Consider the following 18,045-nt stretch of genomic DNA (forward strand, 5'->3'; position numbering starts at 1 on the left):
AAAGTCATTCTCATGCAAGTTCCAGGGGCCAGCTAGTTCAGCTGAGAAAGAATCAACTCCTACCTGGGTACTCCATGTCAGACCAGCATCCCAGCTAAGTGGCTTCCTCTCCCATGCAGGTCCTGCACCAGCAGGCAGCAGGTTGCACAGGAACAGCATCACAGAGCCAAATGCTCAGAAAAGTCATTGCCGTGTGGGGTAGTTTGAATGGGTATGGCCTCCATAGGCTCATGTGTTTGAATGATTGGTCCATAAGGAGTGGCACTATTAGGAGGTATGGCCTTGTTGGAGTACGTGTGGCCTTAGAGGAAGTGTGTCGCTGTGGGAGTGGGCTTTGAGGTCTCCTGTGCTCAACCTATGTATGTGACAGTTGCTTCTGCTGTGGAGGTACAACTCTTAGCTCTTTCTCCAACACCATGTCTGCCTGCACTTTCATGTCCCACCATGATAATGAACTAAATCTCTGAAACTGTAAGGCAGCCCCAATTAAATAGTTTCTTTTATAAGCATTACAATGGTTATGGTGTCTCTTCACAGCAACAGAAACCCAAACTAAGACACCATGCCTGTGCCCTGAAAAGGAGCCAATCTCTCTGCCTGCTCTAGTGACCAGACTCCATCCATACACATGTAGCCTTGGCCACTGACTTCTTCCCAGTCCTTCCCAACTGACCCTGCCTCAACTAAAACCCCTCCCAGCTTCCCTGCCAGACATGCCTCAGAACTACCTGGTGACAGTCACCTGCTCATTTTCTGGGAGAACACAACTCAGTTTCTAAAGAAATCTGAGTATGCCTAGTCCTGCACTCACCAAGCATTCAATAAAGGAGCAATTGAGGCTTAGGAACAGGGCCCTGGGGAAATGGCTCCTTTTCTGTGCCATAAGCCCCAAGCCTGTGCTATGCAGTAACAGAAGAGTGAGCATTTTCTTTGTGTTGTGCAGAACATAGGAGGACTGGGACTTAGTCTCAGGCATACCCTGTCCTTTTCCAGCACCGAACACAGTGCCTGAGACAGAGTTAAGTCAGTCTCCAGCAAACAACTCAATATACTGACCAATGGATTTCCAGGTTATTTGTTGTGGAATATTAATTTGAGTTATATTCATTCATATCATGAAATATTTGCTTAATAATGCAAAGATGTGTTACATTCTTTTATGTTGCATTTGCTTAACTCTGTGAAGCTGTGTTACTATGCATGCCCAAAACACCAAATTGGTCTAACAAAGAGCTGAATGGCCAATGGCTAGGCAGGAGAAAGATAGGTGGGATGGCCAGGCAGAGAGAATAAATGGAAGGAAAAAAGAGAAGAAGAGAGGACACCTGGGGTCAGCTACACCGCTAGTCACCGAGTAAGAAGAAGGAAAGGTATATAGAAAAGAGAAAGGTAAAAGCCTAGAGGTAAGAGGTAGATGGGAAAATTTAGGTTAAGAAAAGCTAGCTAGAAACAAGCCAAGCTAAGGTCAGGCATTCATAAGAAAGAATAAGCCTCCATATAATTATTTGGGAGCTGGATGGTGGGCCCCCCAAAGAGTAAAGAGCAAAGAGCAAAGAGCTTTAAAAAAAATACAGTTGATCTCCTTCCAGAAACAGCTGCACACCCCTGGCTCAAGACCTTCAAGATGAGGGCCAAGTTACCTTGGTGTCAACTATACATGCTCTGACCCCTGCCCCTCTGCCCTGCCTTCCTACAGAGGTCTGAAGGGAAGCACTTGCCTAGTTTGTGCTACTGACCTGCCACACCCCTACTACACCCATTCACTTTATGACCTCCCCAACTCCCTCATCCAAGTAACACTGACACCTTCAGAGATGCTGTGTAAGCATGCATCTGTGCCAAGGACCCTGGCATCCTCATTAGTTATACTCCCCTGGAGCTACTGTTGGTGAAGCGCAGATTTGCTCACTAATCTGGCATTTACCTTCTCATCTGTCAGTTCAGACCTGAGAAATGCCCTAGTCCTCCTTCCCTCCTTGTGTACTTGCAATGCCTTAGAGACACATTGTAAAGCCTCCACTCACAAAACCCTAGAAACTGGCCACCCCATAATACCATCCCAACCCCTCCTCTTAGCTGACACTCAAGCTCTGAACATCTCATAGGTACACTGTGCCAAACTGTACTGGACTTATCCTGCTGCATGTCTGAGGCCCTAACCTCTTCCTAGTCGCATCTAGGTCTATCTTAGTTAGGGTTTTTATTGCTGTGAAGAAACGCCATAACCATGGCAACCCTTAAAAGGAAAATATTTAATTGTGGAGGCTCATTTACAGTTTCAGATATTCAGTTCATTATCATCATAGACGGGAGTGGTGGCCATGAAGGCAGATATGGTGCTGGAGTCCTACATCTTGCAGGTAACAGGAAGTCAACTGATCAGTCACACTGAGGGAAACTTGAGCAAAAGAGACCTCAAAGCCTGCCCCCACAGTTGACTTCCTCCAACAAGGTCACACCTCCTAGTAATTCCACTGCCTTTCAGGGCTATTTTCTTTCAAGCTACCACGGGATCTCTATATCCTTTACTATGTCTAGGCAGGCCCCTACAGTTTTTCTTTGGTTTGCACTGCCAACACTCCTGTGTACACAACCCCAGGTCCACACCACTAGGGCGGAGCTGTCCACCACTCACCCCACCCCAACCCCTGCTGTTCCTCTGATGCTCTGTGCCCATTGACACAGCAACCACTATGCAGTTAAGCAGATCAGGGCACTTAGTGCAGCTACGACTTCCACAGGTGCAGATGTGAAGGAAAGAGCAGGTACAAGAGCCTCTCATAAGACTTTCCACTTAGACCAGACCATGCTTGATGAACACAAAACCAACCATGACAGAGGGGCTTCCAGGCATTTACATCATAACTTCCTACAAACCAATTAAGGGTGTCTAACTCTCTTAGAGGACATTTAGAAATGTGCTAATAAACACTTGAAAACCACAAAACAGAACACAAGTGATCGCAGCAGGTCTAGCCTTAATTGCAAGAGATATTTAATCAATAAATATTTGCTGTTTGGAGCTGCATCTGCATTTAGGATTACGAGGTACTGAACTGAAAATTTATCACAACTCATTAGCACAAGTCTTTTAAACACTGAAAGTCAGACTCAATTTAGATTAGGGGCCTAGAGTTCCCACTGACTGATCTTCAAGAATAAAACAAAAGGAAAAGAGAAGAAAACTGTCAATAAACTATTCTTGCTTCCAATCTTAAGCCAGGGTTAAGTACGTGAGGGGATGAGGACAGTCACCAGCAACTGCTGAACTCTTCCAGAAGGGCTTTTGGACCAACAGCTTGGTGTGGGGGCCCAGGGAACTGACCCCCACTCTCTATGGCACAAACAAGCTATTTCCAAAACCTCCTGCCCCACCTCCTTGTCCTCTTCTTTTCCCTGTCTTCCTTCTTCCTCTTCCTCGTCTTCTTTCCTCTCTTCCTCTTCCTCCTCTTCTTCCCCCTTTTCCTCTTGTTTTTCCTCTTGCTCCTCTTCTTGTTCTTCCTCCTCCTCCTCGCTGTCCTCTTCCTCTTGTTCTTATTCAACAACAGCGTTACCAATACCCACTTCCTCTGAGCTGTGTGGTCTTCTCTACTGTAAGTGCCTGAATCATGATCTGCATACAGTGATTCTTTACTGTTAGAAGTCGGAGGGAACTAACACAGCTGCCATGAGCTGTTGCTTGTCCTCACTTTCTTCCAGACTTGCCAAACCAACCTTGAAATTAAGCTAAAACTAGACAATGCCATCTTAGCCACAGCAAAGTCCTGTGTCATTATGCAGCCAACACAGACAAGTGTACAGCCATGTCCAGCAAGCCATGTTCCTCCAGCCAGGTGCCAGGCCACTGTACATGCAAGAGGAAGTGGCTAGGCTGAGCACTGGCATGCAGACTTACTGAGAGAAGCTTCCATGTCATTGGACGAACTGACTTTGGGATTCCAGACCAGCTCAGCTTCCGTAATTCGTCTATGGGGGGGGGGGGGGGTAAAACAGAGAAAATCAGGGTTAGAAATGGTTCTAAAGCATCTCACCATATCCTATCAGTGTCCCTGGGGATCAGGGAGCCCCACAAATGGAATCAAAGTAAGTCTAAATTATAAACATTTCAGAGAGTAACTGTCCTCAAATACACAAAAGATAATGAGTCACCACTCTATTAACTCAAAGCAGAGCATTGCCTGGCTTTTGTTTTCTTTTACAAGTCTTAGATAGGACAATCCTGTCAAAGGCAGCCAGGTATCTCTGATGCCACCCTAGGACAGGTGAGGCCCTTCCTCCCTGGGGCAGTGGCATCGAGGGCACCGGCTTCCTCCCCTGCCACTATCTTTGTGTCTCCTTGAACCCACAATGCTGGGTCTCCATTTGACAACTTAGCTAGCTCTCTTCCTCTCTCCCACTCCATCCACTCACTGCTTCTTAATGCCATCTGAAACATCTTCTTAGCACTGGTCTCTGGGAGGTGAGCTTGTCTGTACACAGCACTGACAAAGGTGAGCCACACAATACACATCTACAATAAGAGAGCGTCACAATGGACAAACACAAGGCCTGGGTGTCTTTACAAATACCTCCAAGGAGCAGAACCAAAGAAGGATTGGCCAACGAGAGGGGCCTGCAGTCAAGGCAGTAGGGAAGGACAGTAGTTCCCTGATTCTGCGTGTCGCTGATCTCCTGGGTGACTAGAGGGCTCATGTGGGTGTGCAGGGACATCCACACACTCCAGTTCCAACAAGACAAAGGCAATTGCTTCCTTTGCTTCCGTTAGAAATCTGCTATTAGACTGTTCTAACAGCTCAGAGCTCATGATTAATACCAGGAATAAGAGAAGTGATTACAGAGAAGACTTTGGTAATACAATCAACAAAATGCAAAGTCCTGACATCTAATCTTTTTCCAATTACTAAAGTCTAAGTAAAATAAGTAGAGAGTAATTGGGTGACAACACCAGAAATAACCTGCATTCACAGAGACCTCAGAAAACAAATCTCCCCCAATGCCCCATGGATGCCACGGAGAACGGGGGTCTAATATCTGAATGTGGATAACTGTTTGCTAACCAGGCTCACAGTACCTCTCCCTCCTTTGCTGCACTGGTTTCTGGCTGTGGTTTATGAAAAAAGCACTGAGAAAATACACCGGTTAATGTTCTCTGACCCCATCTCCATGAAGGAAAAAAAAAGTTCAAAGTCAAGAATCTTGAATATACAGCATGAGATGAAGTTCTCGTTTTGTCAAAGCTTAGTGTTTAAAAAGAGCTTTGCATACATTGTCTCACCGGCTCTTCAAAGCAGCTTGGATTAAGCGGGCCTGTGAGCCCTGCCCACGGAAGAGAACTGGTTTCAGAGAGGTTAAGTAACGTGGCCTTTAATGCCAGGTTCTTTTCACTGTGTTAACTCCTATTCTTAAAGACTTAGTAACATCATCAAATACCACTTATAAATACAGAGATCCCAAAGAAAGTCTTAAGAGGTCCAAATGCATCAGTATATCTGAAGAATAGCATATATTACAATATTCACTCCAAGGGTGCAGAGATGGGTGTGAAGAATCTACTGATGGGGAAAAAGTCACACTCCACAATGACAGATGCCACAAACAAACTTTCCCTCTCTAGTCATCTGAGCAAAGTACCCACAATTCCCTGAGAGCAACACTGACATGCTGAGGTGTGATGAGCAGCCAGCCAAGTAGACCCCACTCCAATGATGAAGAACTAAGGCCCCTCCCCATGGTCAATGTGCAATGGGGCTGGGGTTCCATCTTATATACTGGGAGAACATCACAACTACTCAGGACTCCAGGAAAGTCCTTGCACATAAGAAATCCTTGGAAACAATCCTCTTTCTCCCTCCAACCATAGCCCGGTTAGGCATGAGACATGATCGTTACAACCATCAATTGAGCAGCCTGCAGCCAGTTAGAGAAGAACAAGCAAGAACCAGGCAGGAAGTGCAGGTCCACACTAAGCAGGCTAGGCAGTGCACAAACTTGCCAGAACCAATAGGTTTCCCCTGTGTAATAGGGAAGTAAACACTGTGAAGAGTGTGAGCCCAAAAACTGTGCGGGCCATGTGAGGAAACTAAGTGGCAGGCTTCCCTTAAAGATGAGCATGGAGAGAGGCAGGTACCAGGCTCAACAAAGTTTAAGGTATAGTTCTGCTGGGCTAGGCAGGCAGTCAGAGGTAAAGAAATCACGGTCGTGAGCAACAACCAATATGGCCTGTGCCTAGCACTGGGAAGAGTTCACCTCCCAAGCAAAGCAAACATCAAGCTATAACTGGTAGTACTTAGGCATTTGTACTAGCCTGCTTTGGAGTTCTGACAAGATATGCCTCAGCTGCTACCACTAAGAGCATCACCTGTGCCTATTCATTATGTTCCCTTTTAAAAGGGCCCTGCCCACCTCCCATCCCTCTCTCTCTTTCCCCTTTTCTGTCTATCTGTTCCTCCCCCCCCCCCCCGCCCTCTCTGCCTTTCTGCCTCTCTTTTCCTCTCTCCTGCTGCTCCTGTCCCTAAAGGCTGGTCTTCCCCTTCTACTTCCCCCTTTTTACAATCCCTTTCCCCTGATTAAAAACCCCTCGGTTTTTTCACATGGAATCTTTCTCTCTCGAACTGCTTTTTAAAAATTACAACAATAACCACTCAACAGAAAGGGCCAGAAGTGCTAGGAAACTAAGCAAGGAATGTTACATCCAGAGGTCGGCTAGTTCCATAGAAACATGAAAACTGACAAATATTGAGTCAAGAAGAGTAGTATTCTAAGCCCACAAACAGCTCATGCAAGCCTGGTCTTGTGTGGACAACAGACTAGAGGGCCAAGAGTGGACACAAGGAGACAGAGGAAGCTCAGTCTACAGCACAGCAAGAAAGAAAACAAGGACCACATAGAGATGCTTAATAAGAGCAAGACAAATCATAACACGTTGGATAGATAAGTGGGTTTCAGACTAAAACATTGTGTCCATTGTCTCACACACACACACACACACACACACACACACACACACACACACAAAATGTAATTTTAATACAAAGATAATTAAAATTGCAATGGGCTCTGTTGTATCCTAAAATTTTGCAAGCTCATCTTGAAGAGCAAGGCTCTAAAAGCCAATAAAATTCTCAAAAGGAATAATGTAGAGCTGGGGAGATAGCTGTCTATAAAGTGACTGCCACACAAGTCTCAGGATCTGAATTACAATCCAAGAACCCACATACCTATACAGTAGCATGGGTTGGAATCCCTGCATGCTGAGCAGGAGTCAGAGCCAGGAGGATCCCTGAGCCTGAGCCTTGCTGGCCAGCTAGTCTAGACAAATCTATGAACTCTGGATCCAGTGAGGGACCCTGTCTCAGAAAATAAGCGGAGAAAATTTGAGGAAGAAACACAACATCAACCTCTGGCTTCTATGCACATGTGCACAGACACAAGACATTCACACTGCACACCACACAATAAATAATGTGGGGCTGGAGAGATGGCTCAGGGGTTACTGTTGCTCTGCCAGAGGACTCGAGTTCAATTCCCAGCATCCACATCAAGTGACTCCCAACCATCTGGAACTCTGGCTCCAGAGAATCTGATGCCTCTGGCCCCTGTGGGCACCAGCACTCATGTGCACACACCCACATGCAGACAGATACTTACACATAACTTAAAATAATAAAAATAAAGTCTGTGAAGAGATTTGCAGGAACAGTTAAGAACGTCTAGGACAGGGTTACATGAAGGCAGGAGCCTTCTGTGAGAGACAAAGGGAAAGAGGCCCACGAGGCAGGCAAAATCAAAACTGGGAACACATGAGTACTGAGGTGTGATAAAACAGCATTCACACAACTCTGCACCTATTTCTAGAAGAGATTCTGTGTCTTACCACAAAACTAAGTCTGAATGATAACAGACCTAAATGAGAGTAGCCTGGCTGTTTGTTTCTGTGTATAAAAGGAAAGATTGAGGCACAGAAGGAAAACAGTCTTCTGCTATATTTTATGGGAAAAGGCCTTCCAAAACAAAACATGAATCTCACCGGGCAGTGGTGGTGCACACCTCTAATCCCAGCACTCAGGAGGCAGAGGCAGACAGATCTCTATGAGTTCAACACCATCCTGGTCTACAAGAGCAAGTTCCAGGACAACCTCCAAAATCACAGAGACACCTGTCTCAAAAAAAAAAAAAAAAAAAAAAAAGAAAGAAAGAAAGAATCTCAGAAACGGCAAATAAACAAGTTGAGATGTAACTGTACAATGCAAGGGAGGAGACTGCTAGAACAGCAAATGCAGGCTTGACCATTTCATATGTATATAAAAAGGTTCCCACTGCTCATACATAAAGAACCCACACACAAGTTAAAACACAAACTGCCCACAGAAAATATGAAGATGCCAGAAAAAATGGCAGTGGTTACTCAAAAGCAAAGTAGAAAATCTGTGATGTGACCAAACAACTACGCATTAAAATAAGAAATCCTCCAAAACAATTTGGATTAAATCACCAATATTGAAAAGATTGAGTATACAGCTGCTCGCTGGAAGTTTGCTGTAAGTATAAACTGGGGTAATTTTTACATGATCAGATTTTTTGAAAACCTCTCAACAGTCACTTTACTGAGGAAGCCTACAGTGTTATTTCTATGACCGTGTAAGGGCTATGCCTGAGGACTTCATGGCAGACAGTACTGTGAGCAAATCACCAGGAGCAAACAATGTGCCCGTTGGTAGAGACATGACTCCACACCTAGGAATACAAACTACCACAGGGAAGACCAGATCCCTGTTTGTGTGGACACGGAAAAAGCCTATCTAAGCAAATGTGAAGGAGTATGCAGACCAGAGCACAGCACAGCACAGCTAGCGTTGGGAGGGTTGGGACACCAGTCAGGCCAATAGAACACTCCCATTATAAGGAGGCACTACTGGTCTCTGCAGGGTCGCAAACTTCCTGCAGCTCAGGTACCTTCATCACCAGCTTTTTATAATTAACACACATTCACTGCATAAAGCGGTATGTTTTATTATGTTCTCGTGTAAGTACTTAATGGTCTTTGACCATATTACCCCCACGTTGCCCTTTTCTGATCTCTCCCCCTCCCTGCTGGCCTCCCTCCTCTTCCCCAAAATTATTCCTTCTACATTCATGCTGACCACACTCCACTGTGGGTCCATCCTCAGTCTTCAGCATCATTCCTCTGTCGAAGAGCATCAAGGCTACTGTGAACAGGGAGGGCTACAACGGACATGGACTTGCAAGTAAGTACCTACGGTAAGCTGGCTTAGATGCCTGCAGGCTCATACTAAGGCATGGCAGGCCAACATGCTAGTTCCACTTTTAGTTTTTAGAGGAACTTACACTGATCCACAGGGGCTGCATTGATTTACATTTGCACCAACAGTGTTTGAGACAAACTGCAGCTAGCCAGGCCCAGCCAAGTCCTGTCAGATATACAACACCTGACAGCATCCGTCACCACTTACTTCCCTCCTCTGTGGAGACAGCCTGGCTAACTGCAGGGCAGTGTCCTGAGCACCTGCCTCCTCTGCAGAAACTAGAGTTTTCCCTAGGTAGGTTCTTCAAGGTGCCTTGCTATACTGCACATCCCCCAACAACAGACCGAAGTTCAAGTATCTGCATATTCTGGTCAAGATTCACTGTGGTTGGGCTTTTCCATTTTGGTCATAATAGGACTGCTAAATGGCATCTGCTGTGATTTAATCAGTTCCGGGATGACTGATCACCCTGAGCACTGTGCAGACTCTCATGTTGGGACCACTTATGAACCTTTTGTGAAGTGCTGACATCTACCCATCTCTTACCGGGAGCTTCAATGTTTCATTGTTGACTTGGAAGTCTGTTTCTTCTAATCCCTGGCTTTTCATCTGACTGTGAGTCACATGTTCACGGCTCACTGCATGTTGGTTACCTTGCTGAATGTTTAATGTGCTGGGATCAATCAATGCCTCTGTAACATAGCACCAGGTCTGTTTCGGTCAACATGACCTCATCCTCCAGAGGGCTGGACGCACAGACTCCTGAGCCAGGCTCTGTAGTCGCTCCCTCCAGCATTCAGTTCCTACGGCTCTAAACTCTCTGCTTAGGCCAGTGGTAACTATCTCCAGCTCAGGGAATCTCACCCCACTCCTGAAATAAGCCATGTTGGACCAGGGACTTTGGGGTATCCTCTGCGTGTATCTAGGGCTCTTTTCTTCACAATAGCTTCCTCCAATCCAGCACTGGAAACCTGCAGTCTGCTCAGTCTCCCAAACTCCCATTCCCAATTTCTCAATGCAACAAGATGCCAGCAGATAAATTTGTTTCCCTACCTCCATGGTAAGCCTGGAAACTGTCTCAACTGTACCGGGAGCAGCTGAATAGCCAACCACCTGCTCACTGCCCTTCTCTCGGGCCACAGCTCAGCACACCCTGATGCCCATCCAAGCATGGCTGCCCACACACTGGCCTAGTGTTCTGTCTGCAACATAGAAGTCAGTCCTTCAGCACTTACTACCCTAGGGTTAAGCAAAAGTTAGTTTGCTAAGATTTCCAGATGAGATCAGCATGTTAAGGGTGTTATGGCCATAAATTGCTAACATTCTCAATCAAAGAATTTTTGTCACTGAGGTTAGTGGCACCCCAGGATGAACTGATAGCAGGTTCCTGGGTATCCCCTCTGGCACATGTCCCTCAGGCAGGCTCAGGTGGAATTGTGACCTGGTGGGGAGAAGTAGACACATCGTGTCTAAGGAAAGGCAGCAATGCCTGGAAAAGGCTTTCCAGAAGATGCTAGTCATTACTTGGCCCAGGAGAGTGATGCAAAGGTACACAGAAGAGGTAGGAATAAGGAGCAAGAGAAGCCTGGAAATCCACTGTCCAGTCCACTACAGTGCTGAAACATCTCATATCACAGAAAATTTGATGGCATGGCTCCTTTGGTTCCTGGAACAGTTTTAAAACTCCACTATGGGGCTCAGATTAATCACAATTACAATAAATAACAATGGCAAAAGTACTAGAGTCTAGCTGCCCAGAAACCTACTACAATAGTTCATCCTGAGGTGCCATTAGCCTCAAAGCTTGGGTGGCTATGTACCTAACATGGTCACCCACAGAAACAAGCATGAAAAAAGGCATCTACTTCTACCATACTTAGTAACTGTCTTAGGGTTACTATTCCTACGATGAAACAACATGGCCAAAAGCAAGTTGGGGGAAAGGGTTTATGTGGCTTACACTTACACATCACTATTCATTATCAAAGGAAGTCAGGACAGGAACTCAAACAGGGCAGGGACCTACCTGGAAGCAGAAGCTGATACAGAGACCCTGGAGGGGAGCTGCTTACTGACTTGCTTAGTCTGTTTTCTTACAGAACCCAGGATCACCAACAAGGGAGTGATGCCACCCACAATTGATGTGGCCTTCCCACATCAATCACTAATTAAGAAAATGCCATACAGGGTTCCTGCTGCCAGATCTTATGAAGGCATTTTCTCAACTGAAGTTCCTGTGTCTCAAATCACTCTTGCCTGAGTCAAGCTGACACAAAACTAGCCAAGAAAATAACACGCTGTACTCATTACTGTGACAGTCCCTGGCAAAAGCAGTATAAGGAGGGAAGACTTTACTCTGGCTCACAGTTTGAGGGCACAGTCCATCATGGCAGAGAACTGGTGATGGCAGGAGAAAGCATGGCTGGTCAATTGATTCAGTAAGCAGAAAGAGATGAGAGCTGGGGCTCAGCTCCCTTTCTCCTTTTTGTTCAGTCTAGGACTCCAGTCCATGGACAGATGCCACCCATTGAGGGTTGGTCTTTTCACCTGGATTAACTGTCTAAATACCCCCTTCTTGAGCACACCCAGAAGTCTGTCCCCTAGGTGATTCTAAATCCTGTCGAATTGACAATATTAACCATCAGATATAGTATCTTGGCATATTGTGTCTCTTTCCTCTTCTTGAAAAAGCCTGGTTCATCTTTGAACTGCCACCTTCAGCAAAGTCTCCCAAGATCTTTCCTGTCACTTTAGACATCAGCCTAGCTTGAACTGTTAGCTCTGTAGCCCTTTGCAACCCGGATTTCAGACACTGCAACACTGGATCCATAAATGTGGGAGATGCCTAACCTGTGTCCCATACTAGCTAGCCACAAAGAGGTTCTTCTGCAGGAGAGCAGACAACAGCAGGGACAGTGCTTTGTGCCACAAATCATGGTGACTTGGGAGTAAATCCCTAGAAGCATGCCAGCCTCTCCCGCTTGCTGGCACCTGCCAGTCAGGTGATCCAGGAAGTTTTTTCTGTCCTATGCTATTGTTCTAATTGCTGTTTTTCTGCTTTAAACAGTTCCATGAAGTTTGTTTTTAATGATGTACACAGAACACACCTTAACAGTGTGGAACAATCTTACTAAAACAAAGCCCTTTGGAACCACATGGGAAAAGAGTTCCTATGTCACCTCTGCTGGGCCCTGCCTCTCCTCAGCTTGCCATCTCTTCCAAGCCCTGGAAACATGTCCCTCTATTGTCATTGCTAAGAGCCTCCTCTTTGCCTGCTCTTCTTCCTTATCAGTGAAGGAGGCATCTAGAAGGAATCCAGGTGAGAACACCACAGGAGTGCCTGCTCTGACTGCTGAACACCAGCCTGTGACATTGGACCCAGCTTGGTGCTATCCAAGCAACAGATACATCACAGATGTTGGACCAAGAAGCGAGTGCCACATGACCTGCAGCCTGCTGGCCCAAAGCCAGTTTCCCTGCTGCATCAACCTGCTTGTAGTCCCATCCTCACAGTGGCCAACCTGAACACAGAGTCCAACTAAATGTCATGAGCTTGGATAAGAGCTGCCAAGAGTTCTAAGACGGCAATATGGAAAAGAAAAAAAAATTGAGCAAACAGCCAAGGTGTCAATAATGGGCAGACATGTAGCCCAATCAAAAATAAAAAGAACATGAAGAGGCATTTATCCACTGAAAACCAAAGACAGTCAAAAAAGCGCATGAAGAGACACTCAAATCACACTGACAGGAGTAGTCACTTCACACACAATAGCTAAAATTTCCAAATTCGGGAAATTCTGAACCCTCATACACTACTAGTGAGTGTGAAAAAGGCACAAGAGAAAACAGTCTGCAATCTCAACACATTAGACACCCCTCAATACCTATCTAAGAGCGCTGGAAACAAGTCTTACAGAAATGTGCATCTGAACACTCTCAGCAGGGCTGTTCCCTGGACACAAGGCAGAAACATCCAAATGTCCATCAGAAAATGAATGGACACACAGACTGCAGCCTGCATAAGACACAATCAGCCTCTAAGAGAAAAGAGTCACCATGGCTCAAGCTAACAGTTTCAGGTCACAGTTTGTTGGCCTTGACACTTTGGACCCTGTAACAAGGCAGCAGGTTGTAACAGAACTGTTCACCTCACCACCAGACTGAGAGAGAGGAAAAGGAAAGAGCTGGAATCCTCACATCCTCCTGGAGGGCATAACTTCCACTGACCAAGAGATCCAGTCGACATCATCCCTTAACCATTCAGAGACACCCTCCCCCAAATGTACCACAGGCTGAGAGAACCAAACATTTAACACAGGGACCTTTGGAAGACACATCGTACAATGGAATATTATTCAACCAAAACAAATAAATTAACAGAGGCTGCATGTTGCAATGTGGATAAGCTTTGGAAACAACATAATAAGTGAAAGATGCCAGTCTGCAAAGGCCATCTATTTAGGGTTTCGTTCATGAGAAAGCTCACAATAGAGGTAGAAGAGTGGCTGCCTAGCTGAGGGAAAAAGAAGCAGGACAATGGAGAATGACACTCAGGAGTACACCAGTCCCTTGGGGAAGTGGTGAAAATGTTTCAAGAGCAACTACAATGACTGCACAGCTCTGCACACACACTAAAGACCACTGAACCTCACACTTGAAACTGAAGATTCTCTGTATGTGATCTACCCCTCAAACCACACCACCTTCTCAGGAAAGTGGAGCTGGAAGATGGAAGCTTTGCAATAGAGGCTACAAGGCCAGGTTTTGGCAAGCAGCTTTCGTTCCAGACAGAAGAGCGCTGCCCCTGCATGGGGGACAGAGTCATCTGGATCTGGATGGGGCTAGCCACAAGATGAACAACCAATACAGAGTACCAAGAGGAACTCAGGGACCACTCCACCCTTCACCAAGTGAAAGGCAGTGGAAGCGACACTGAGTGGATCTCTGTGGAGGGGTTCCTCTAAGCCACATGCCGGTTCATCTAAAATGTTACCACTCCTGGCCGAGTAGCTTTGTTCCTAGGACTATGAACTCAGTCACAGGACAAACATCACAACACTGTTTACACATTTAGAAAAGAGATGCTTCTTTCTCAGTTATTCCCCTCCTTCTTCCCTACCTCGCCCTCTCCTCCCTGTGTCCCTACACACATAAATATTATGATGCAGAATCAGAGCTCTTTCTATTTGATACTGTGGCCTCCAGGCCTACCATTTGGCCTGACCTAGAGGTGAAACCTCTATTTTGAAGGGGTTCTCTTTAACTTAAAGATCCTTAATGAAAGCTGCTACTCAAGAGACGTCTGAAAACACACGGAAGATGGCTAAGGAAAAGCCCTAAGAGCCTTCCAAAGACCACAGCAGGGGAAAGAAAAGTACAACTAATGGGTGCCTTGTGAACCAGCTCCCTCTTCCCAGACTGCAAGAGCCCTAATCACCTGTTAGTCACTTCACAAGGTCTAATTACACTGGCTTTCCCTTCAATACATTGATCTCACGGCCAATGCTGCATGGCATTTAATTAAAGGAAAGGCTACTGCTATTTCATGCTAAAAATCTAAATCCTTACAAACAAATTAGAAGCTTGAGACTCCCATTTGTGCTTTCCAGTAAGAGCCATTGAAGACAGACCCTGAGCCTCCCAGAATTTCAGCATATAGTATCCTGTATTTGTGTGTGTGTGTGTGTGTGTGTGTGTGTGTGTGTGTGTGTGTGTGTGTGTGTGTGTGTGTGTGTGTGTGTGTGTAGAGGAGACAGGGAGGGGAGAGGAAATGGAAGAACTGAGAGCACTACACTCAGCCTTGCCCCCTGAGGTAGCCCACCTGCAGACAACAGCACCTGGTGACTAGTCTCTCCCTTGTACTGACACCACCACACACAATGCTCAAAGGCAGGATGCAGGCTCCTAAACCCTGCTTACGTCCTGTCAGTGCAGAGGGTCAGGACCGCAGCCCATCCACACCTGTTCACTCCAACTCCCATGCATTTGTGTATCCTAACACCAGTATCTGCAGAAGCCCCTCAGACCAAAGTCCTAGGCAACTGTGGGAGGACAGAGGTGTGCCCAAACACTCTAGAGGGATTCCCTCTGACTGTTTTCCTTCTGTAGCCCAGAAGGCCAGGAAGCACATCCCTGGATGTCACATGTGACAGAAAGGTCCACCAGCAGGAAGCTGAATATACTTGAAGTCCAGAGACAACCTTGTTTGTGATAAGCCCAATTAACTTCAGATAAGTACTCAATATCATTACAAAGGCAGAGCAACATATTCCTCCAGTCTCTACAATCGATGTCACCTGTGATGGTCTGAGAGATAGCTCAGGTGGCAAGGAGAGAGCTGGGCAGCCAAGAGCCCCCACCCACCAGCCCATAAATCGCTGGACAGACTCAGGCTCAGGGCAGCACCAGCATACTTTTGTCTAGCATACTGTCTGTCCCAGGTTACCACCCAGAAGTCCAGTGCTGAGCCCAGAAAGTGACCCTGTGGGCCCCACAATGCTCCTAGTGGAAGCAGGGCTGAAGTGAGTACCCCTCCCCTCAGGGGCCTTAAGCCTCCTGTGCCCCCATGCTGAAGTGAACATTCCTATCTCTCTGGAACCCTGGGCCTTTTGCTCACTTCCATTTGTACAAGTTTTAGCTGACCTGCTCCCAAGACTATGTGTACCTTGGTCACAAGTTCCATGAGGATGTGGGCTGACGAGACAGGTAAGAAACAGGGGCTTCTCTCAGTTAGGGTTTCTATTGCTGTGAAGAGAGCAACTCTTAGAAAGGAAAACATTTAATTGGGGTTGGCTTACAGGTTCAGAAGTTTAGTCCATGATCATCATGGCAGGAAGTATGAAGGCATGCAGGTAGACATGGTGCTGGGGAAGGAGCCAAGAGCTCTATATTCAAATCAGCAGGCAGCAGGAAGAGAGAGTGACACTGGGCCTGGTTGAGCATTTGAAACCTCAAAGTCCATCCCCAGTGACACACTTCTTCTAGGCAAGATCTAATAATACCACTCCTTCTGACCCTATGGGAGCCACTTTCATTCAAACCACCACAGGGCTCCAGGTATGCCAAGGAGCCCATGCCCCAGGAAGGTTACCATTCACATCTGTAGGTAGGTAACCATGTGACATGCTACTCAAAGCCAACAAGGTGAGGCATGGTGAGCAAGCATGTCAGGACAAAAGGTAACCAGAATCTGAAGAGAGCACTTGGGCCTGTGCTCAGTCTGTAAGTAGGTATCAGGGGGTACTCTAGCTGGCACAAAGATAAGAAGGCTTCCTTGTGACACTGGGACCACAGAAAATAGGAAAAAAATGAAACAAATGCTAACTCCTGCTCTTGTGTCCCTCATGTCGCTGTGTCCCCAGAGCCTTCTATTATCTAAACACAACTTCAATAGCTAATATTCACAAGTATCTGCAGAGAACAAGGACAGTCCAGACCAGCAGGTTCCTGCTGCACAGAACAAAGGTATGAACAGGACTCCAGTTCCGAAGGGCTCAGCAGGAAACTGAGCTCTCTTCTGGAAGCAAAAGGTGACTGTGAAAGTTGCAGAGGAAGGTCGTGTTTCAGTGTGACTCCCCTCCTTGGAGGACTCAACAGGGAGAAACAACTGAGGAGACTGACTGGAAGCCACTCCAGGTTGACACAGACATGAACTCTGAACAAAGGCAGGCCCATGGGAGAACACAGAAGAACACTGGCCAACACAGGCATGGTGGAAAAAAATGGAGGCAGGTTGGCTGTCACTATAATAAGCATGGGAGAGTTGACAAAGGCCATCAGGCTTTTCCCTAATGACTGATGACACCTACAATCTAAACAGTAAGTCAAGAAGACAGCTAGTGCTAGGTGTGGTGGCACATGCATCTGGGAGGTTGAGGCAGGAGAATTTTTAACCTAGGCTACTACATAGCAAGAAACTATCTCAGAAAAAAAGAAAAAGAAACCAAGGCAGCTAACCTAAACTAGAGCAGAAAGCGGGGAGGATGGAGAGAAGGAAAGCCTGTAGCCTCTACTAACATGGTTGAATATGCACTGTTCCCAAAGGCTCAAACACTGATAGTGTAGTAACCAGCTGATGATCTTTGGGAAGTGGTTATTGGATGTTTCCCTAATCAGTGGATCACTCTAGGGAGAGGGTCATCGCATGGTGGCATTTCTGAGTGGAGGAAGTAAGCCACTAGGGGTGCATGCTGGAGAACATGCCTTGCTCTGGATGCTCGTCCACTCTGCTTCCCAGTAGCCAAAGGCTTCAGCGGCCATATTGTTTTAGACTAAATGCAACAGAGCCTGCCATCCATGAACACATCATGAATATCTCCCTAAATTGTTTTCTAGAGTATCTGTCCCTGTGATGAGAAGTCTAACACGGTGACCACTGCCACCGCATGGTGCCAATGTCAGGCATCATTTTCCAGTGATGACATGACACCCTGTAGGACAGTTCCCATCCCACTTTACAGATGAGGAAAAGACTCTATGCCAACTCTCAACCCAAGTCTACGAACTCTACATTGCACAGGGATTGCTTCAGATGGAGTAAGTCAGAAGAGAGACAGAAGTCCTCTCCAGAAGATTCATTATTGAGGAGGACAGAGCAGACAACCAGCTGGGTGTCCAGTTCTGGCCACCAGGCCTGTCTCCTGTGAGATCTCATTCATGTCTATTGGAATGCACAGCCCTATTGAGGGACAGTTTCTTTATCTCTGAATCAGGTGACTGAGTTAACTGACTCCTTGGCTCCCACTTAGCTCTCAAGCATATCTAGGCAAATGAAAGGTCTTTA

General features: G+C 46.3%; 1 protein-coding gene across 4 annotated transcripts in view; it reads right to left on the bottom strand.

Moving 5' to 3' along the window:
- Positions 1–18,045, bottom strand: part of Tbc1d22a (TBC1 domain family member 22A) — a 293,862-nt gene that overhangs the window by 212,213 nt on the left and 63,604 nt on the right. For all 4 annotated transcript variants that reach the window (XM_040754023.1, XM_005067065.4, XM_013111376.3 and 1 more), the window contains one exon: positions 3,896–3,966. In XM_040754023.1, the coding sequence (XP_040609957.1) occupies positions 3,896–3,966 (71 nt within the window). The remainder of the gene's footprint in view (positions 1–3,895; positions 3,967–18,045) is intronic.

The sequence above is a fragment of the Mesocricetus auratus genome, unplaced genomic scaffold (assembly GCF_017639785.1).
Source record: "Mesocricetus auratus isolate SY011 unplaced genomic scaffold, BCM_Maur_2.0 Super-Scaffold_100010, whole genome shotgun sequence".
NCBI classification, from domain to species: domain Eukaryota; kingdom Metazoa; phylum Chordata; class Mammalia; order Rodentia; family Cricetidae; genus Mesocricetus; species Mesocricetus auratus.